General features: G+C 42.5%; 1 protein-coding gene across 1 annotated transcript in view; it reads left to right on the plus strand.

Moving 5' to 3' along the window:
• The window catches only part of EFCAB5 (EF-hand calcium binding domain 5), a 42385-nt gene extending 27393 nt beyond the window's left edge, over positions 1-14992 (plus strand). Inside the window, exons 13-23 of the mRNA XM_075032789.1 lie at positions 387-601; positions 1848-2004; positions 5455-5744; positions 6629-6801; positions 7540-7768; positions 8512-8664; positions 10348-10451; positions 11267-11520; positions 12104-12333; positions 12534-12630; positions 14163-14992. Of these exons, the coding sequence (XP_074888890.1) occupies positions 387-601; positions 1848-2004; positions 5455-5744; positions 6629-6801; positions 7540-7768; positions 8512-8664; positions 10348-10451; positions 11267-11520; positions 12104-12333; positions 12534-12630; positions 14163-14338 (2078 nt within the window). The 3' untranslated portion in view covers positions 14339-14992. The remainder of the gene's footprint in view (positions 1-386; positions 602-1847; positions 2005-5454; positions 5745-6628; positions 6802-7539; positions 7769-8511; positions 8665-10347; positions 10452-11266; positions 11521-12103; positions 12334-12533; positions 12631-14162) is intronic.
• The last annotated feature ends 99 nt before the right edge of the window (positions 14993-15091 follow it).

Raw genomic sequence — 15091 nt, forward strand, 5'->3', positions numbered from 1 at the left:
AGACATGCCAGTACTGCTGTGAGCTGAAAGTTTGGGCAAGAATACAAACACTAATTCCCGAAGCTGACCTCAAGATAAGAGCAGTGTAGTCTTTGTCTTGGAAGGCCACTTGCTGTATAACAGTAATCTCAGCTCACCTGTGTTCAGTGATTTGACCTGGTTGTACGATAGCATCCATGCTAGACTGCAGCATAAATCTGAAGAGATACTATTTGAAAAGTATAAGCAGATTAAGGCCCTTAGTCAGCATGGAGTCAGGCTGTATTGAGCCATACTTTCACTGGATAGGAAGTGCAGGATTCAGGACCGTGTTGATACCTGCCACGTGGCCGGCTTTAGGGCAGGCATTTGTCTTCCTGTGACACACTGTGCTTTCTGTCTTTCAGACTTACATGCCATCATGGCAGAGATTCAGAACCGTTGGGCTTCTCGTACTAGGAGTGCCTTTGATGAAAGCTGCCTCAACCTGCCACAGTTTGTACAGCTCATGGAGACATTTGTTGGTGAAGACATTTCTCTGCCTACTGTGAAGAGGCTTATTGCATTTATCAAAGAAGAATACAAACAGACGGAAGAGGAAAAAATAGAACAACTAGAAAAAGTAAATATTGATAAGTTTTGCTGATCCCACGTCCAAACAAAAAACAAGCAAATGCCTACAGACACTGACAAAGTCAACTTTTAATCTCATGCTGGCAGAGCTATTCACTTGCAGCCTTGCATTCTCTATTTCTTCAAGAGACCTTTTACTCCTTTGTTTTCATATGGATCCTCCCTCCCTAGCCCTTAGCTCTAGAAGTGATGACAGAGTCATCGTGTAAGAGGTTGTCTGTCTGTTCTAGAGCCGGACTCAGTGAGACAGCAGGTTGATAGTTAATTGTGAAAGAGCTCAAAACATTCCATTCTGCTTATTCACCTTTATAATAGCCAAGAACCTGATCTCTGACCTACTGCACTGGCATGTGCATACGAGGTTGGGGATGTTTTGGGGAGGATTTTAAAACAAGTGTGTTTGGTTTTGCTATGTGCATGGCTGCGTGTGAACGTGCACATGCTTCTTTGTGTTTAAGTTACAAAGTGCTCTTGCCATGTGTTGAAAAACTATATTCCCCTTCAGCAATATCCTCATGCACAGCATCAGGGTGCCCCATATGACTTCAGAGTACAGATATATTCCGTGGTGGGTCTATCCATAGTAGCCTCTCTAGCTGCATTTTCCTCAGACCTCTTTCTAGTTTCCCTCTGTGCTGCTGACCTAATTCGGATGAGCTATTGGATCTGACGGCTCTACTGTCTTCACGCTGAACACAACACACACTGCCAGTATTTTGGCCTTTGAGACAATTCCACTCTGGCCATTTAACACTGTATACTTTGCAAAGACTGGGTTTAAAGGACAAATTGTACATGCATTTGCTTAGACCCCTTGCACCTCAGGGCAGCACCAGCAAAATAACAATGTACAGAAATACAATCTGTCACATCTTTGGGTGTTAATAACAAGGCTGTGGTTAGTTCTTGCTGGGAAGACATTTGTATTCTGGAAAACTTGCACTTACCTGAGTTGATGTCACCTTAGATCCAGCACGGGCTTCGTTTGTTCACTGGGAACTAACCCTCTGCAGTGCTGATTTTGCCTGGTAAAACAGAACTGTCAGCTGTGTTTAGTGTTTCCAAACATCTCCCAGGTTTAATGATTCATCTCCAGGTCTGAGCTGTGTATGTACAGATTTGGCCTGGCCCATAGGAATTATGTGATCAGCATACCATTGCCGTTTCCAAACTTGTGTAGACACTGAGCGTCAGTGTCCAGGAATTATCAAAGACCAGCTGTTCCTTTATTGTAGGTTCACCGCATCTCTCGCTTGGCCCAACGGAAACTGCTTTTGGAGGCACTTTTCGAAAAGTGGGACAACAATGCATCCGGGTTTCTGGACCTGGAAGAGGTGGATGCTGTTCTAAGCACATTCAAGGAAGGGATGGAAAAAGAGGCCTTGAGGAAGGGTAAGGGAACAGCTCTGCTCTGAGAGAACAATGTCAACACAGTAGGCCTTAAACCATTCAATGACAGTGCTAATGAAGTTGTTGGCAAGTAGCAGTCATTTTCTGTTTTTGCAAGCAATCATAAGCATACATGGTATGATGTATAAAATGAAAAGGAACAGTTATCCAGACCTACTTGTTAATGCATAGCTCTATCCCCTCCTCCTGTGCAAGTCTCCTCTGCGAAAGATTCCCAGTCAGAGAGGTAGCCCGATGCTTTCATGATGTTGTGATGCATTCAAAAATTATTTCAGCTGTAACATGCAATGCATACTTGTGATATGGCAGTGAAAAACACACGTAAAGCCTGAGGACATGTTTGCACTTTTAGTCTAGCCCATCTGTGTTATCCAGCTATTTTTAATAGATAGAGTTTACTGTGCTGTCTGCAGGAATGTATCTCAGAGGAGAGGACACCAGCTTTCCTTATGGGTCTCAAATAGCCTTTAGTAATCCACACTGTTGCACAGTTCTCATAAATTAGACAGCAACTTTGAGTCTTACTTCTCTGTTGGTTCATTTCTTTGAATAAACTTAGCAAATTTGGTCCTTGACAGAATAGACTTGGGTCAGACTGAAGTGCTGCAGGTTCACCTAGACCTGTCTGACAGCATCATACATATTAACATGTGGGCATTAGGTGCTCTGAAATACTGTATTAGCAATTAAGAACATGTCTGCGTGTGTTCTTGGGTGGAGAGGACTGGTATATTCATGTTCATCTTCATGCTGCTTGTTCTGCTGCACATTACTAAAAATGGCTCATTTTGGCAACCACCAAAATCTCTTTATCCTTTAGCTCACTTGGGGAAGCTAGTGGGGAGCGCACTGGCATGTTACAGTTAATTGTCTCCAGGCTGCACAGCCACAGAAGAAACTGGCAGTTTACAGCTCTCCTGTATTCAAAGCATGCCAGAACACACTACAGAAATATGGAAAGATGTAGTCCCTTCCATGAAGCACTCATAAACTAAAGGACAAATAGATAGAAAGATAGCATAGCAAAATCAATACCACCTACAAGCAACATAAAACTATTCCTAGCAGCTTCGACCTAATCTCTCAACGACATCATGAAAAAAGCAGGTTTGGGGGAAGGATTCACAGACATTTCACTCCTCCTGGATGAAGAACACAGAGTGAAAAGTGGGTAGAATTATTTGATTTTCCTTGTAAGTGAAAAGTGTAACATTACAGATGCAATGGGGAAAATAACTCGTTATGCTGTGGCTCAGTAATGAAGGCACTGATCATGCTATGATCAACTTCGTTTGTATTTCTTTCTTCACCTCTTTCTTCAAAGAGAGGAGAAAGCGGAGGTGAAAATCCAAACATTTTTACACCATAAAAAATTCTCCATCCTACTTCTGTCAGAAAATCTGAAATTAAATTAAAAAGTACTGAGTGTTCTTTAGATGATGGACAGGATAACACAGCATTAACAGTCACCTCCACCACGATGGGGGTCAGTCAGTACTTGCTACTTCTATAGCTAAAATCAGTGATAAAATGCCCCCTGACTTCTGTGGGGGAAGGAGGAGGCACTCAGCTTCTATAAACATCAGTGTCTTGGGTGCACTGGGAGGCAATCAGAGCAGCTCCCTGCTTGTGCCCGTGCATCATTAATCAAAGCATTTTCTATTACACTGTTCCTTATAGCCCGCTGTATATATCAATCACAAAATACTCTTTGCTTAACAGCAAAATCACACTTCTACTTATATCGCTAGTCGAAAGCGGCTTGACAAATCACTCCCTTTTCTTTACTTCTTCGAGTCCAACAGGATTTGAAATCAGCATGCAGAAAAAAAAAAAAAAAATTATGAAAGTGTTAGTCATTGCAATGCTCAGGAGAGACACTGCCGGGAGCATGATCCGGCAAGCCCAGCTTGGGCAGAGCACCCGAGGAATCCCGGTTTGCCAAAGCCGGGAGGCTGCCTGCAACTTCGGCAGGCTGTGCAAGAGCTCCCCCGTGAGCCCAGAGCTGTGGGGTGGGCGGCAGCAGCAGCAGCAGCAGCAGCAGCAGCAGCAGCAGCAGCAGCAGCAGCAGCAGCAGCAGCAGCAGCAGCAGCAGCAGCAGCAACAGCAGCAGCGGGTCTTGGGAGAGCTAGCACAGGGCTTGAACAATGCCGATAGACCGGCTGCTGATTTAAGTAACAGCTGAATAGAAACCGATGAGGTAAATTTAGATTTTCACGCTCAGTCTGTTAGGATTACAAGTCTGAGGGTGAGTCCCATTTGTCTTCAGGGCCCCTGGGCAAACTGGAAGTTTGTGAACTAGAATGAGTAGGTATAGGAAAGCGATTCTTGAGAGTCATAATTTGACCCTTACGGCATTCCTCATTCCCCCTTCCTCCAAGCAAAAGGCAACTCTGCCAGACCTTTCTACTGCAGCTTATTTGCCCGCGTTTGGGCAAGCTCAGCTGCAGTCCCTGGGACATGAAAAAGGGGACTGAGGCACAGCTCCACTCTCCAGCCTTGTGCAAGATGGGAAGGAACAGCCTCTGTGCAGTGATCTTTACTCCTTCACTCCCCTTGGAGCTAACAGGCAGCACTTGACTGTTTTAGGTGTTTTTTCACACTGATTTATCCTTCTAAACCCTGTATTTCTTATAAAAGTTCTCCTGCTCCACATCTACATCTCTTAGTGCAGTACACGTGATTCCAGAGCACTGTCATCCCAACCTCTGTACAACTTCAATAGAGCTTTTGTTTTCTTCTTTGTTTATAAGATTTAGCACAAGCCAAATGTTATTTCAATAATTCATCCAAGGCACCTAAAGAAGGGTAATTAAGAATGATACTTACTTTGGAGGGCCTCAAAATTAAAATATAGTGCCTGCAAGTATGGTAGATAATGGGAAATCGAGGAATATGAGTGATCTGTGAAATCATCTGTAGACTCTGGCTTTTACATTTTTAATGGGAGTGATGAGTAGTTTTTCTGTAAAGTCTCAACTACTATTACTGTATGCAGAATGCCTACCTGCAGCCCAGTCCCACCAGTCCCTCAAGTGTCCATAAAATTTGGTTCTGATGTGGAGATACCTCTGATTTTTGATAACTCCAAGCAGCTTTCCCATTTTCCATTGACCTTTGTTGTTTAGGTATGTTGCAGAGGTACAAAAGGGGCACAGGAGCAATGCTGTGCAGGTTTCTTTCTCAGTAGGTGAGAAAGCAGGCATCTAGAGGAAAAGGTGCAGCCAGTCTGGAAGCTGGAGATTACCTGTCATGATGACAACTTCCATTTAGGAGATAGCTGGAAGAAACCCAGAATGATGTCCTGGAGCACTCCACCCAAAGCCAGTTTAGGGCTTGATTCATATTTTGCACAGGAAAAGCAAAACTTATTATTCAAATAGATTGTCCCTGTCTGATTTTCCCTGTCTGATTTTCTATTTCTTCTACTAGCAAAGAAACACCTTTGCTGCCATTACCCACAGCTCAGCAGAGTGGGGAAGCTATCCCCAAAGGCATTCCAGACTTTCCTTGAGTTACTTGCTTCTGAGTTCCCTGGCAATGAGGATGAAGCTATTGATAACTTGGTGGAATTTCTGACCGCAAGTGTGGAACAAAGTCGCATGAAGTGCTTACAAAGCTTAACCAGGAGGAGATGGCTGTACAATATCCAGCAAGCAGCTGAGACCAGTGGAGCAAGCATGGAACCAGTTTATAAAGCAGCGTTTAAGGCCCTCACCCAGGTACGCATCCCACAGAGCACAAGAATTGCTTGTGTTGGGATTGTGACACTGACTTCAGCCCCTGCTGCATTTGAGTGGAACTCGCAGGTAGCATGGGAAGTTGGTCTGAGGCTGGTTTCCTTGTGCTGTTCTGCAGTTAGCCGATGTTCAGGAGAGCCCATGGTTATGCACAGAAAGAGTCGTAGGTCAGATAAGCAATACAAGAATTCTCATCCATGCTTTGCCAATACAGAATGCATTTCATGGATACTTATGTTGCTTTTTGAAGAGCTGACTCAGATCAAATCTGGAAATCCATAGTTACAGTTTTGGAGCTTCTGAAATTAAACACACCAGAGTCAGTTTGGGACAAAGCTGCTTAATTTGTAGTGGAGATAGTTTCATTTTTAACTTGCAGCTGCAAGTTAAACACTTTAGATGTTTGTCCTCACCATTCAAGCCCTCCACAAAACCAAACTTCTCTCATGGTAGCTGAAGTGTTCTTACAATATTTTCTAGATTTGTAATAGCAACTCTGGCACTTGTTTGATTGTGTCAAAGGAATCTCCTATTGGAAAAGAAATCCATAGGAGTTTTGCTTAGGCACAGGTTATAATTAGGGATTATTTTTATATGAACTGCTCCCTATTAGCAGCAGGAAAAAAGAAATCCATTTTCCTTGCCAATTAAAATACCAAGTGGTTTTGCTTGTAACAGAGCATAGTACTGGTCAGATGGGATCACAGCATAGGCACATACATGTCAGGTAGTTGGTGCATGACATATCAAATCAGTCACCCAGAAGAGCATCTCAGCAAAAAATGAGACAAGTGCTAAGTACATGAAATAAGTGTAATGGCCAATGGCTAATGTACATAATGTAATAGGAAACATTTGGTTGCTAGGATGCAGAAACCCATGGGGATAACAAGAAGATCAGTGCATATATTGCCCTTTTGGAAGAGAACCAGCTCTCACCAGAGCGGGGACAGATTCTCCTACACTATGTGGCATGTACCGCAGATGATGCGCCATATGTTCTAAACCAGATACTTTACAGAGACATGAAAGGAGTCAGGTAAGAAAAGTTGCAAATAATTGTTCCTTTTTCTAAAAAATATTTGGAATGTTGGGGTACCAGGCAATGTTTGGGGTGCACTGGAAACAGAGGTTGATAGAGTACTCCAGAGAGGAAATATCCTCAGGGACCATTGTGGAATGATTCATTATCATATACATGCCCTTATACTCTGCATGGTCTACTTAGAATGGCTCTGTTTGGGATTTCACTCCTTTCCTTGGGGAGATTAGCTCACAGTCTAATAAATCTCATCCTTTAGCAAATGTCTATTACATTGGGCCTACATTTTCTTCTTTAAAAATTAATTCCCTTTTCCCAGTTCACATCCACAGGATGTTTTTGAGAACAATGCCTTTCCTTCCCTAGTGTTTACACTATAAACAGCTTTCATGCCTCTTTTCATTTTCAAAAGCTAGACATATTTGTCTCTTTCTTTAAATATTGCTTCTTCTAATCTATTAAATGTAACTGCTCCTAGCTTCTGTATTCCTTTTCATTACACTCATTAGTTGATGTTTTCAAAATGTCTTAAGGATGAAAAGTGCCTTATTTATTACCACTGCCTTTGGGATGCAAGTGGTAAATGTGGTATTTCTGGGTGTGGTCAGAGTAAGGAGCTAACACCTTCCTCCTCTGATGCCAAAAAGCAGGGAGAGATCAAAGCTGCAGTATTTATTGCTTTGCTAAAGGTTTTCTGTTACTCTTAACAAACCTCCTCATAAGTTTATTTTTCAGCTTTGCAGCCATTGAAGAGGGAAAGCCAATCCATGTTCCAAGAGTTCAGCTCCATGGAAGTATCCACTTCTGGAATTATGACCGCCCAGTGGAAGAGAGAAAAGGTTCACTCCTGGTACTGCCATTGCACGATGCTCGCTGGAGAGCCTTTGGCATTCTAGGACTTGACACTCTTCGGGACCAATGTGAGAAAACCATCTTTCTGGCCCATGAGATCAGTTTCTATCAGGTGGGCACCATCACAAAGCAGTTTGTTAGACTACTCTTCAAAAACCTGTGTAGGGACCATGTGAATTTTACATGTTCATTCTGAGTAAATGTAAGATGTACGACTAGAAAAAGAACTGTGGGGCCCTTTTTACTGTATATGGTGACAGTGGTGTGAGCAGAACACCTTATCAATATCTTACTGATTAGCGTCTTATCTGTAATTGATTATGAGGTATCACTTCATCAAGGATGTATTTAAGCTTCTCCTGACTAGTAAACTAATTGCACTTTTGTGCAAAGCCCAAAAATAGTAAGTAGCTTTTATTCCCTGAAGCTCTGGACCTCATATTTTTGTTAGTTTCCATAAAGTGGCATGAAACCTTACTTTTTACATGGTGGAATAATTAGAAGCAACAGCAGTCCGGATTTCTTTGGGATCTCTTTAGCATCAGCCTCATTGTGGATGCATCATCTGGGCAGCAGGGAGCGCAGCAAGCCAACATTACCAGGCAATTTGGCTATCGCCACTAAAAAACAACTTTGTCTACTTTAGGACTTGTCTGTGACAGGGGTACTCTGCAGCTTTAGAGCATTATTTGATAAGGGACATTTCACAGTCGTTTTTCGGCTTTACAAGTTCTGATTAAAGTAACTTGTTACAAACCATTTTGCTTCGTTTTGGTGCATGAACGTTTCCCCAGCTTTTTTTTCCCCAAATCATATGAAACTGTCTGGCTCATTTGGAGGATTCTGCTTTCACAGGGAGTTTCTCATGCATTCAGCAAAGCCTACCACCATATCTGCACACTGGAAAATGTTCTACAAATGACTGTTACTGCTCTGGACTGGTTGTATCCTAGGGCACCCAGCATCCACACTGTTATTACGTACCTGGTGGAACCTGGCAAAGACAAGGTATGCAGACTGCTGCAGTGAAAAGGCCTGTAATAGTCAGGGGCTAGAAGGCTGCTTTGGTGAGGACATGTAATTTCTAGCTGCCTGTGAATTCCCAGTGGTTTTATCATAAAAACTGAAGCCTGCCTGAGATTCTTGCGCCTGCCTGTGTGACAAAAGGGCTACAAAGGGAGAGGGAAGTTTCCTTCTGTAAAGGAGGCCACTCTTCAGTCTTTTCATCCTCCCATGTAAAACAACTCAAGAGCACTGCTAGTATAGTCCCTTCTTAAGTGGCCAGAGGAGGCCCACAAAGATGATCAGGGGACTGGAGCATCTCCCCTATGAGGACAGGCTGAGAGAGTTGGGGTTGTTCAGCCTGAGGAAGAGAAGGCTCCAGGGAGACTTTGCAGTGGCTTTCCAGTACTTAAAGGGGGCCTACAGGAAAGATGGGGAGGGACTCTTTAACAGGGAGTGTAGTGATAGGACGAGGGGTGACGGTTTTAAACTGAAAGAGGCTAGATTTAGATTATATACTAGGAAAAAATTCTTCACTGTGAGGGTGGTGAGGCACTGGAACAGGCTGCCCAGAGAAGCTGTGGATGCCCCCTCCCTGGCAGTGTTCAAGGCCAGGTTGGATGGGGCTTTGAGCAACCTGATCTAGTGGAAGGCATCTCTGTCCATGGCAGGGGGGTTGGACCTAGATGCTCTTTAAGGTCCCTTCCAACACAAACCATTCTATGATTCTCCACAGGAAAAGGGAATATTCTCCTACATCAGTGCTCACAGCTGCACAGCAACCAATAGAGCAAAACCCCACACCCATCCATCCATCCATCTGTCTGTAGGTTAGCCAACACTGCAAGTCCCTGCTAAAGCTTTGCTGTCTGGGACCTCCACAAAGGGAGATACTCTTCTGTGGAGATTTTGTGCATGTCAAAATTATGGTATTTTATAGGAAAAAAGAATGTCCTAGCTAATGTATTAGCTCTTCATTCTGAACTAATGTCAGCAGCCAAGACATAAATACAACTCAGGAAGTGGCTGCTTCCCGATTAGCTAGCTTGTAACAGCAGCCCCCCTCCCAGCAGATCATATTCCAATTGTTCAGCAGGCACTCGGGCCCTGGGAAGCTTGTCACTTCACGTACAAGTAAGTTAAGAAGACGAAAATTGTATGAAATGTTTAGGACTGATCCTGTGTCATCACAAAGTCTGTATGACATCTGCTGTAGCCATAATTCAGCTGCTTCCTCTGATAAGCATGGTTTATGTTGGCAGCTTTCTGTTGTCATTCCAGGCTCTGCACTGTTCCCTTGTTAGCTGCCTGATAGCGAGGTCATTTGTTCCCCTCTACACTTTTCACGTGTCAAGGCACACTGACACAACCATGACACGAGAAAGAGGACAGCAAGAGGATGGGAAAAAGAAGGGAAACCTCTTCTTGGCCTGTGGGTGTTCCTCAGTGTGGAGCCTGGGGGTGGATTAAACAGCTGAGGGAGGTCCAGGGCACATTCTTCATCCATCTTAAGCAATACACTCTGGGAATAAAACCAAGCATTGTTGGGAAATGTCTTTAAACCATCCCATTGCACTTGAATGTACATAGGAGTTTCCTTTAAGAGATAAACAATTTCCTCCCTCTCCAGGCTTCAAAATGGCTGTTCCTTTCTTGGATGCAGCTAAACCTCCCTTTTCTCTCTGGCAGACATGGGACTATGCTCTGCGCAAGATGCTTACTACAGATAATACAGGACAAAAAGAAATTCATAGCTCTCCTGTCCTTCTCCTCAGAAAAGAAAACCTCTTAAGGTAGGTTCCAGGACCCGCAATCAAACTAGTCACCTCTGGTCCTATGCTCCAGCCTGCATCAGGCATGATCCACATTATGTAAAGCCCATGGTAATGCAACCCTGCAGGAGTGTCTGGCTATAGCGCTCTCACGATCAAGGTTTCTGGTGTGTTTGCATGTGATACTGAATTATGAAGGGGTGAGTTTTTCTTTGAGTTTAGGCCTGCAAAAGCTTAACGTCTGACTTAATGCTTACCAGCTGAGCTGCCAAGCAAGCTCTACATCTGCTGCGAAAGGTTTGCAGGATTAGAGCCTACACTGAACCATTTTGCTCTTTAGAATAATCTGTCTTCTTCCCTGGCCATATTAGTCTCATTTCCTTCAACTATCTGTTTCCTTCCACTGCCAAGAGCCTCACAGACTTGTTTTTTAAGGATACCATCCTTGTTGTCAAAGCTGGGTGAACAGCCATTCGCTGTTCTAGCAGATGTTTTTACTTTTTATAAAACTCTATAGAACAAATGTCAATGCGATTATAAACAGGAAACTGTTTTTAAAGCAAGGTTTCTTAAATTTTTATGATTTTCAGCAATTGCCTTGGCTAAGCAATATTGTGTTCCACAATGCTATTTTCTCCTTTTTGTATATGGCTTGAGTGATACTTAAAGCTGTGCATATTTCAGTTTAAGGAAATAAAAAATGATTCAGTAACGTAATACCTTTGTTTTAACAACAAGACATGAATGGCATCTTACTAAAATATGCTAAATAAATTACCGAAAGTAATGGGAATGGTAAAGTCTAGTACACTTTCCTCTCTTTACTCTCATTTCAGAGATTACCTATTTAAGTGCACAGACAGTTCACAGGTCATTTACACTTCTGTCTGTGGAGAATACCACATTGCAGTACCTCTCCATGACCTATCAGGACAAGCGCTTGGGATATTTGATATCAGCATTGGACGCCACCAGAAATTACCACTTCACGAACACAAAGACCTGCAGAAAATGCTAAAGATGGCCCAAGCTGCCTGCTCTGAGATACTGAAGATGTCCTTAGAGGAAACAGAACCAACCTATGTACTGGGTATTGTGCATACAGAGCCAAGATAGGTTTTTTAGGGATGAAATTAGGAATCTCAGTAAAACCACATCTAAAGTATAATTCCTGCAAATATGGAAAGACAAATACAAACCTTTGGTACACGTAAACTACTCCTGAGCAAGCCCAAGTGCTTAGCAGAGTAGAGTTAAACAATATGGTTAGGTTTTGACTCTTGTTCACAGGGTATTTTGTGTGCAAGTCCCACTGAAATCAAAGGTGTGAAGCAAGGTGCTTTGTTCCCTTCAGGGATCTAGCATGTCCTCCTCAGAACTGCCCCAACTAAGATCAAAAGGATTTGAATGTCACAATTACAGAACTACCTGCATGCCTGAACCTTTCATAGTGTCAAGACCTCTGCCTGCCCCTGAGGCAAGCTTTGTCTCCTTCTCAAGCACATACCCGTTTTTAAAATTGCATAGGATACTTGGGCTGTATACAAATTAATCGATCAAGGAGACAAAGAGTTAATCATAAAGAAGAGGACAGAGCCTTTCAGTCAATAACATAAGTCTCGAGTAGCAGATGTTTCTGAGCAACTTCTTGAAAGGTTTGCTTTTGATTCCAGAGGCAGAACACATGGCAAATCTGAGGCATGCAGGGATTCTGTTCCACCGATTCATGCTACAGGACCTGCGTGAGTGTGTCCAGAAACTTGATGCCGAGAGCTTTGCTGAAATAAAGAGCTACATAGAACCGCCAGCTCTGCTACATAACATAGTTAAGGCTGTGCTGTTGCTTCTCCATCCAAACTGGAAGGGGTCAGAGAAGACTGAGAACTGGAGTCAGTGTAAACTGGTGAGACTTCAAAATATTGAGACTTTGTTTTCTGCTCTTCTTCCCACAGGAAAATACAGTAGAATTTGCCAAGGGTGAATTGGCAATGAAATAATTCATTACCTACAGATTTCCTATATGCTTTTCTCAGCAACCTTTAATTCTGTAACCCATTCTTAAGTTTTTCACTGCCACCTGACTTTTTGTTCTCTGCATTGCAGAAACTTGATGACAGTTTGATTCAGGAGATTTATTGCTTTGATCCAACTGCTGCATCTGTACAAGTTCAAGCAGAGCTGCTGCTGGACTGCATCACTGGTAAATATCATGAACTAATTGTGAGATTACCAGACACAGCTCAGCAATGAAACAGTGTCAGTGGCAACTTTCAGCGGAGTGCTTTTAAGGTCCTTACTTCAGAAATTAACTTTGATTTCACAATAGATTAAACAACAGATAAAGGGTCCTAAATATCTGCAGGTTTTTTTGGTCAATAAAAGCAAACCTGTTAAATTTAGAATCAAAATTCACTGCCTTAAGGAAAGGGGAGCAGATCAGCTTTGAAACCTACCAGAACAAGTGATCTCATTGTAAACCTCCAGATAAACATATTAAGAATGATGGCTCTTTTGGCAAGTAATATGTAAAGACATACTAAGAATGATGGTTCTTTTGGCAAGTAAATCTACTTCAGACTTCTGTGCCCTGCCCTAGGGACTCACCCAGCTCCAAACAGCAACATGATGGTGGGAGGACAGCGTGAGCCCTCCTCCTTGTAAACACCATCTGCCAGGTACTTAATATACTCGCTGGCCATATACAGGAGTTGGTTTTCAGTCTGTCTTTCTCTCCTTTAATGAATGTGGGCTTTTTTGCTGCCAGAGCAGTCAAGAGGCTATTATTATTATTATGCAATATTGCTGCAAGAGAAATTACTATTGTTCTTGTTGAGATCTTTCACTTGATGATGTAATGCCAGACTGAAGAGGCCTGTTAAAAATCAAATGTGGACAAGACTTGTTAGTTTAGCAGGAGATATTTATCAACAGTATCCTGCCTACTGATGAACAGTGAACACTTAATGCAGTCATAGCTCCTTTTCATGTGTTCTCCTCATATATATTAAATTAATTCACTGGAAAGAATGAAGCAGGCCTACAGCATCCAGTCTTCCTCCAGTTGGGGACGCAGATGTAATAAGAAAGAATACAGCTTTGGCAAACTGCTGGTATGCTACAAAATTTGGCTTCCCAGGATGGAACTTGTTCTGAGAGTAGTGTCAGATCAGTGGTGTCAGTACAGGTATAACTCACAATTATAGCAATTTCTTTAAAATGACCATCAGTGTTCACACATGGTGTATGTTAGATAACGCCCTTATGTTCCATATATGTGTGCCGTAATATAGAACAGAGCACAAAATAACCTACACTCTATCGACAGAGCAACCTTTAATGGTATGGTTCTGTACTGACCTTTAATAGCATTTAGTAAAAGAGCTTTGAAGGATAATCACTCTCAAATCAAATCTAAGCTTGGGAAAAAAGCACTTTTCTCTTTACATTTTTAATTACCAAATGTTTACTATTAAAATACAGCAGACCACTCTGTGCAACAGAAGACCTACCACAATACAAAATATATTCTAATAAAAAGGCAGCATTCCTATGCTTGACCAGTCACTGTCACAACAATGCTATGTGCTTCTCAAAGCATCACCATTTTCCAGGGTGGAACTATCGGACTCGGGGGGAGCTCCACTGACGCGATGATCTTCTGTTCAGTCTTGTAGCAACACCAGTCACGGTTTCGACTTGGGCTTTTGGAGTCACCTCTCTTCTTTGTTTCAGGTGTACCTCGAGCGGCGGTGTGGCAGCAGGGCTCAGCTCCAGCCGAATACTTGTACCACTGGGTAGACACCTGCCTGTCACTAGCAGAGATCACAAGGAGCCTACACAGTAAAACCACCCCATCTTTAGCCACTTTTGGCACCCAGTTCCAGTGTACCTCCAATGAAATCTCTTAATTTCTCATCCAACCTTAGCGATTCTGGTATTTGATGTATTTTATTAAATTAACTGTTACTTTTTTATTTTTTTATGCATAGCTACTAAGTATTTGTTGTTAAGATGTTAGGAAGTCTGTTAGGGATTATTAAGAAAAAGCAATAAAAACATTAAAGGAAACAATTTTGCTAGTATAATACTATACACTATGCTAGTATAATACTATATATATTTTGCTACACTTTAAAAAGCTTGATTAATGTTTTGGTTTTTTTAATTAATTCTGATGAGAGAGAGGCAGGGACAAGTTTATGACTACCAAGCTGCAATGTTCATGAATGATACAGCAAAAATTTTCAAGATTCAGTCTCCTTAAATTACTTTTTAGGAGTAATTTTAACTACAGGTTGTTAATCAGCATTTTGTCAAGTTCTTCTAAACGTGTTGTGGAAAAGCCCTACATTTTAATATAGGGAGAAAAAAAAAGCTTTCTTATTGGTATAAAGCTTGAGATTACAGCCAACTGCACTGTCTGCAGCAAGATTTCATCTTTCCAATAAGGTTTCTTTTAGCAGAATCACTTTTTTAATAAAATTCTGGGAAATTAAACTCTTCTTTCTTTCTTTAGTCGGCAACAAGCGACATCTCCAGGTAGGTGACGACTGGCGGGGACACGGTGGCTTCTCCCCCCCCCCCCCCCCCCCCGGAGGAGCGGCGGCCACCGGCTGCCGCAGGGAGGTCGCCTCAGGGGCCTTTCCCGCCTCAGGGGCCTT

This window comes from Buteo buteo, chromosome 7 (genome assembly GCF_964188355.1).
Source record: "Buteo buteo chromosome 7, bButBut1.hap1.1, whole genome shotgun sequence".
NCBI lineage: Eukaryota > Metazoa > Chordata > Aves > Accipitriformes > Accipitridae > Buteo > Buteo buteo.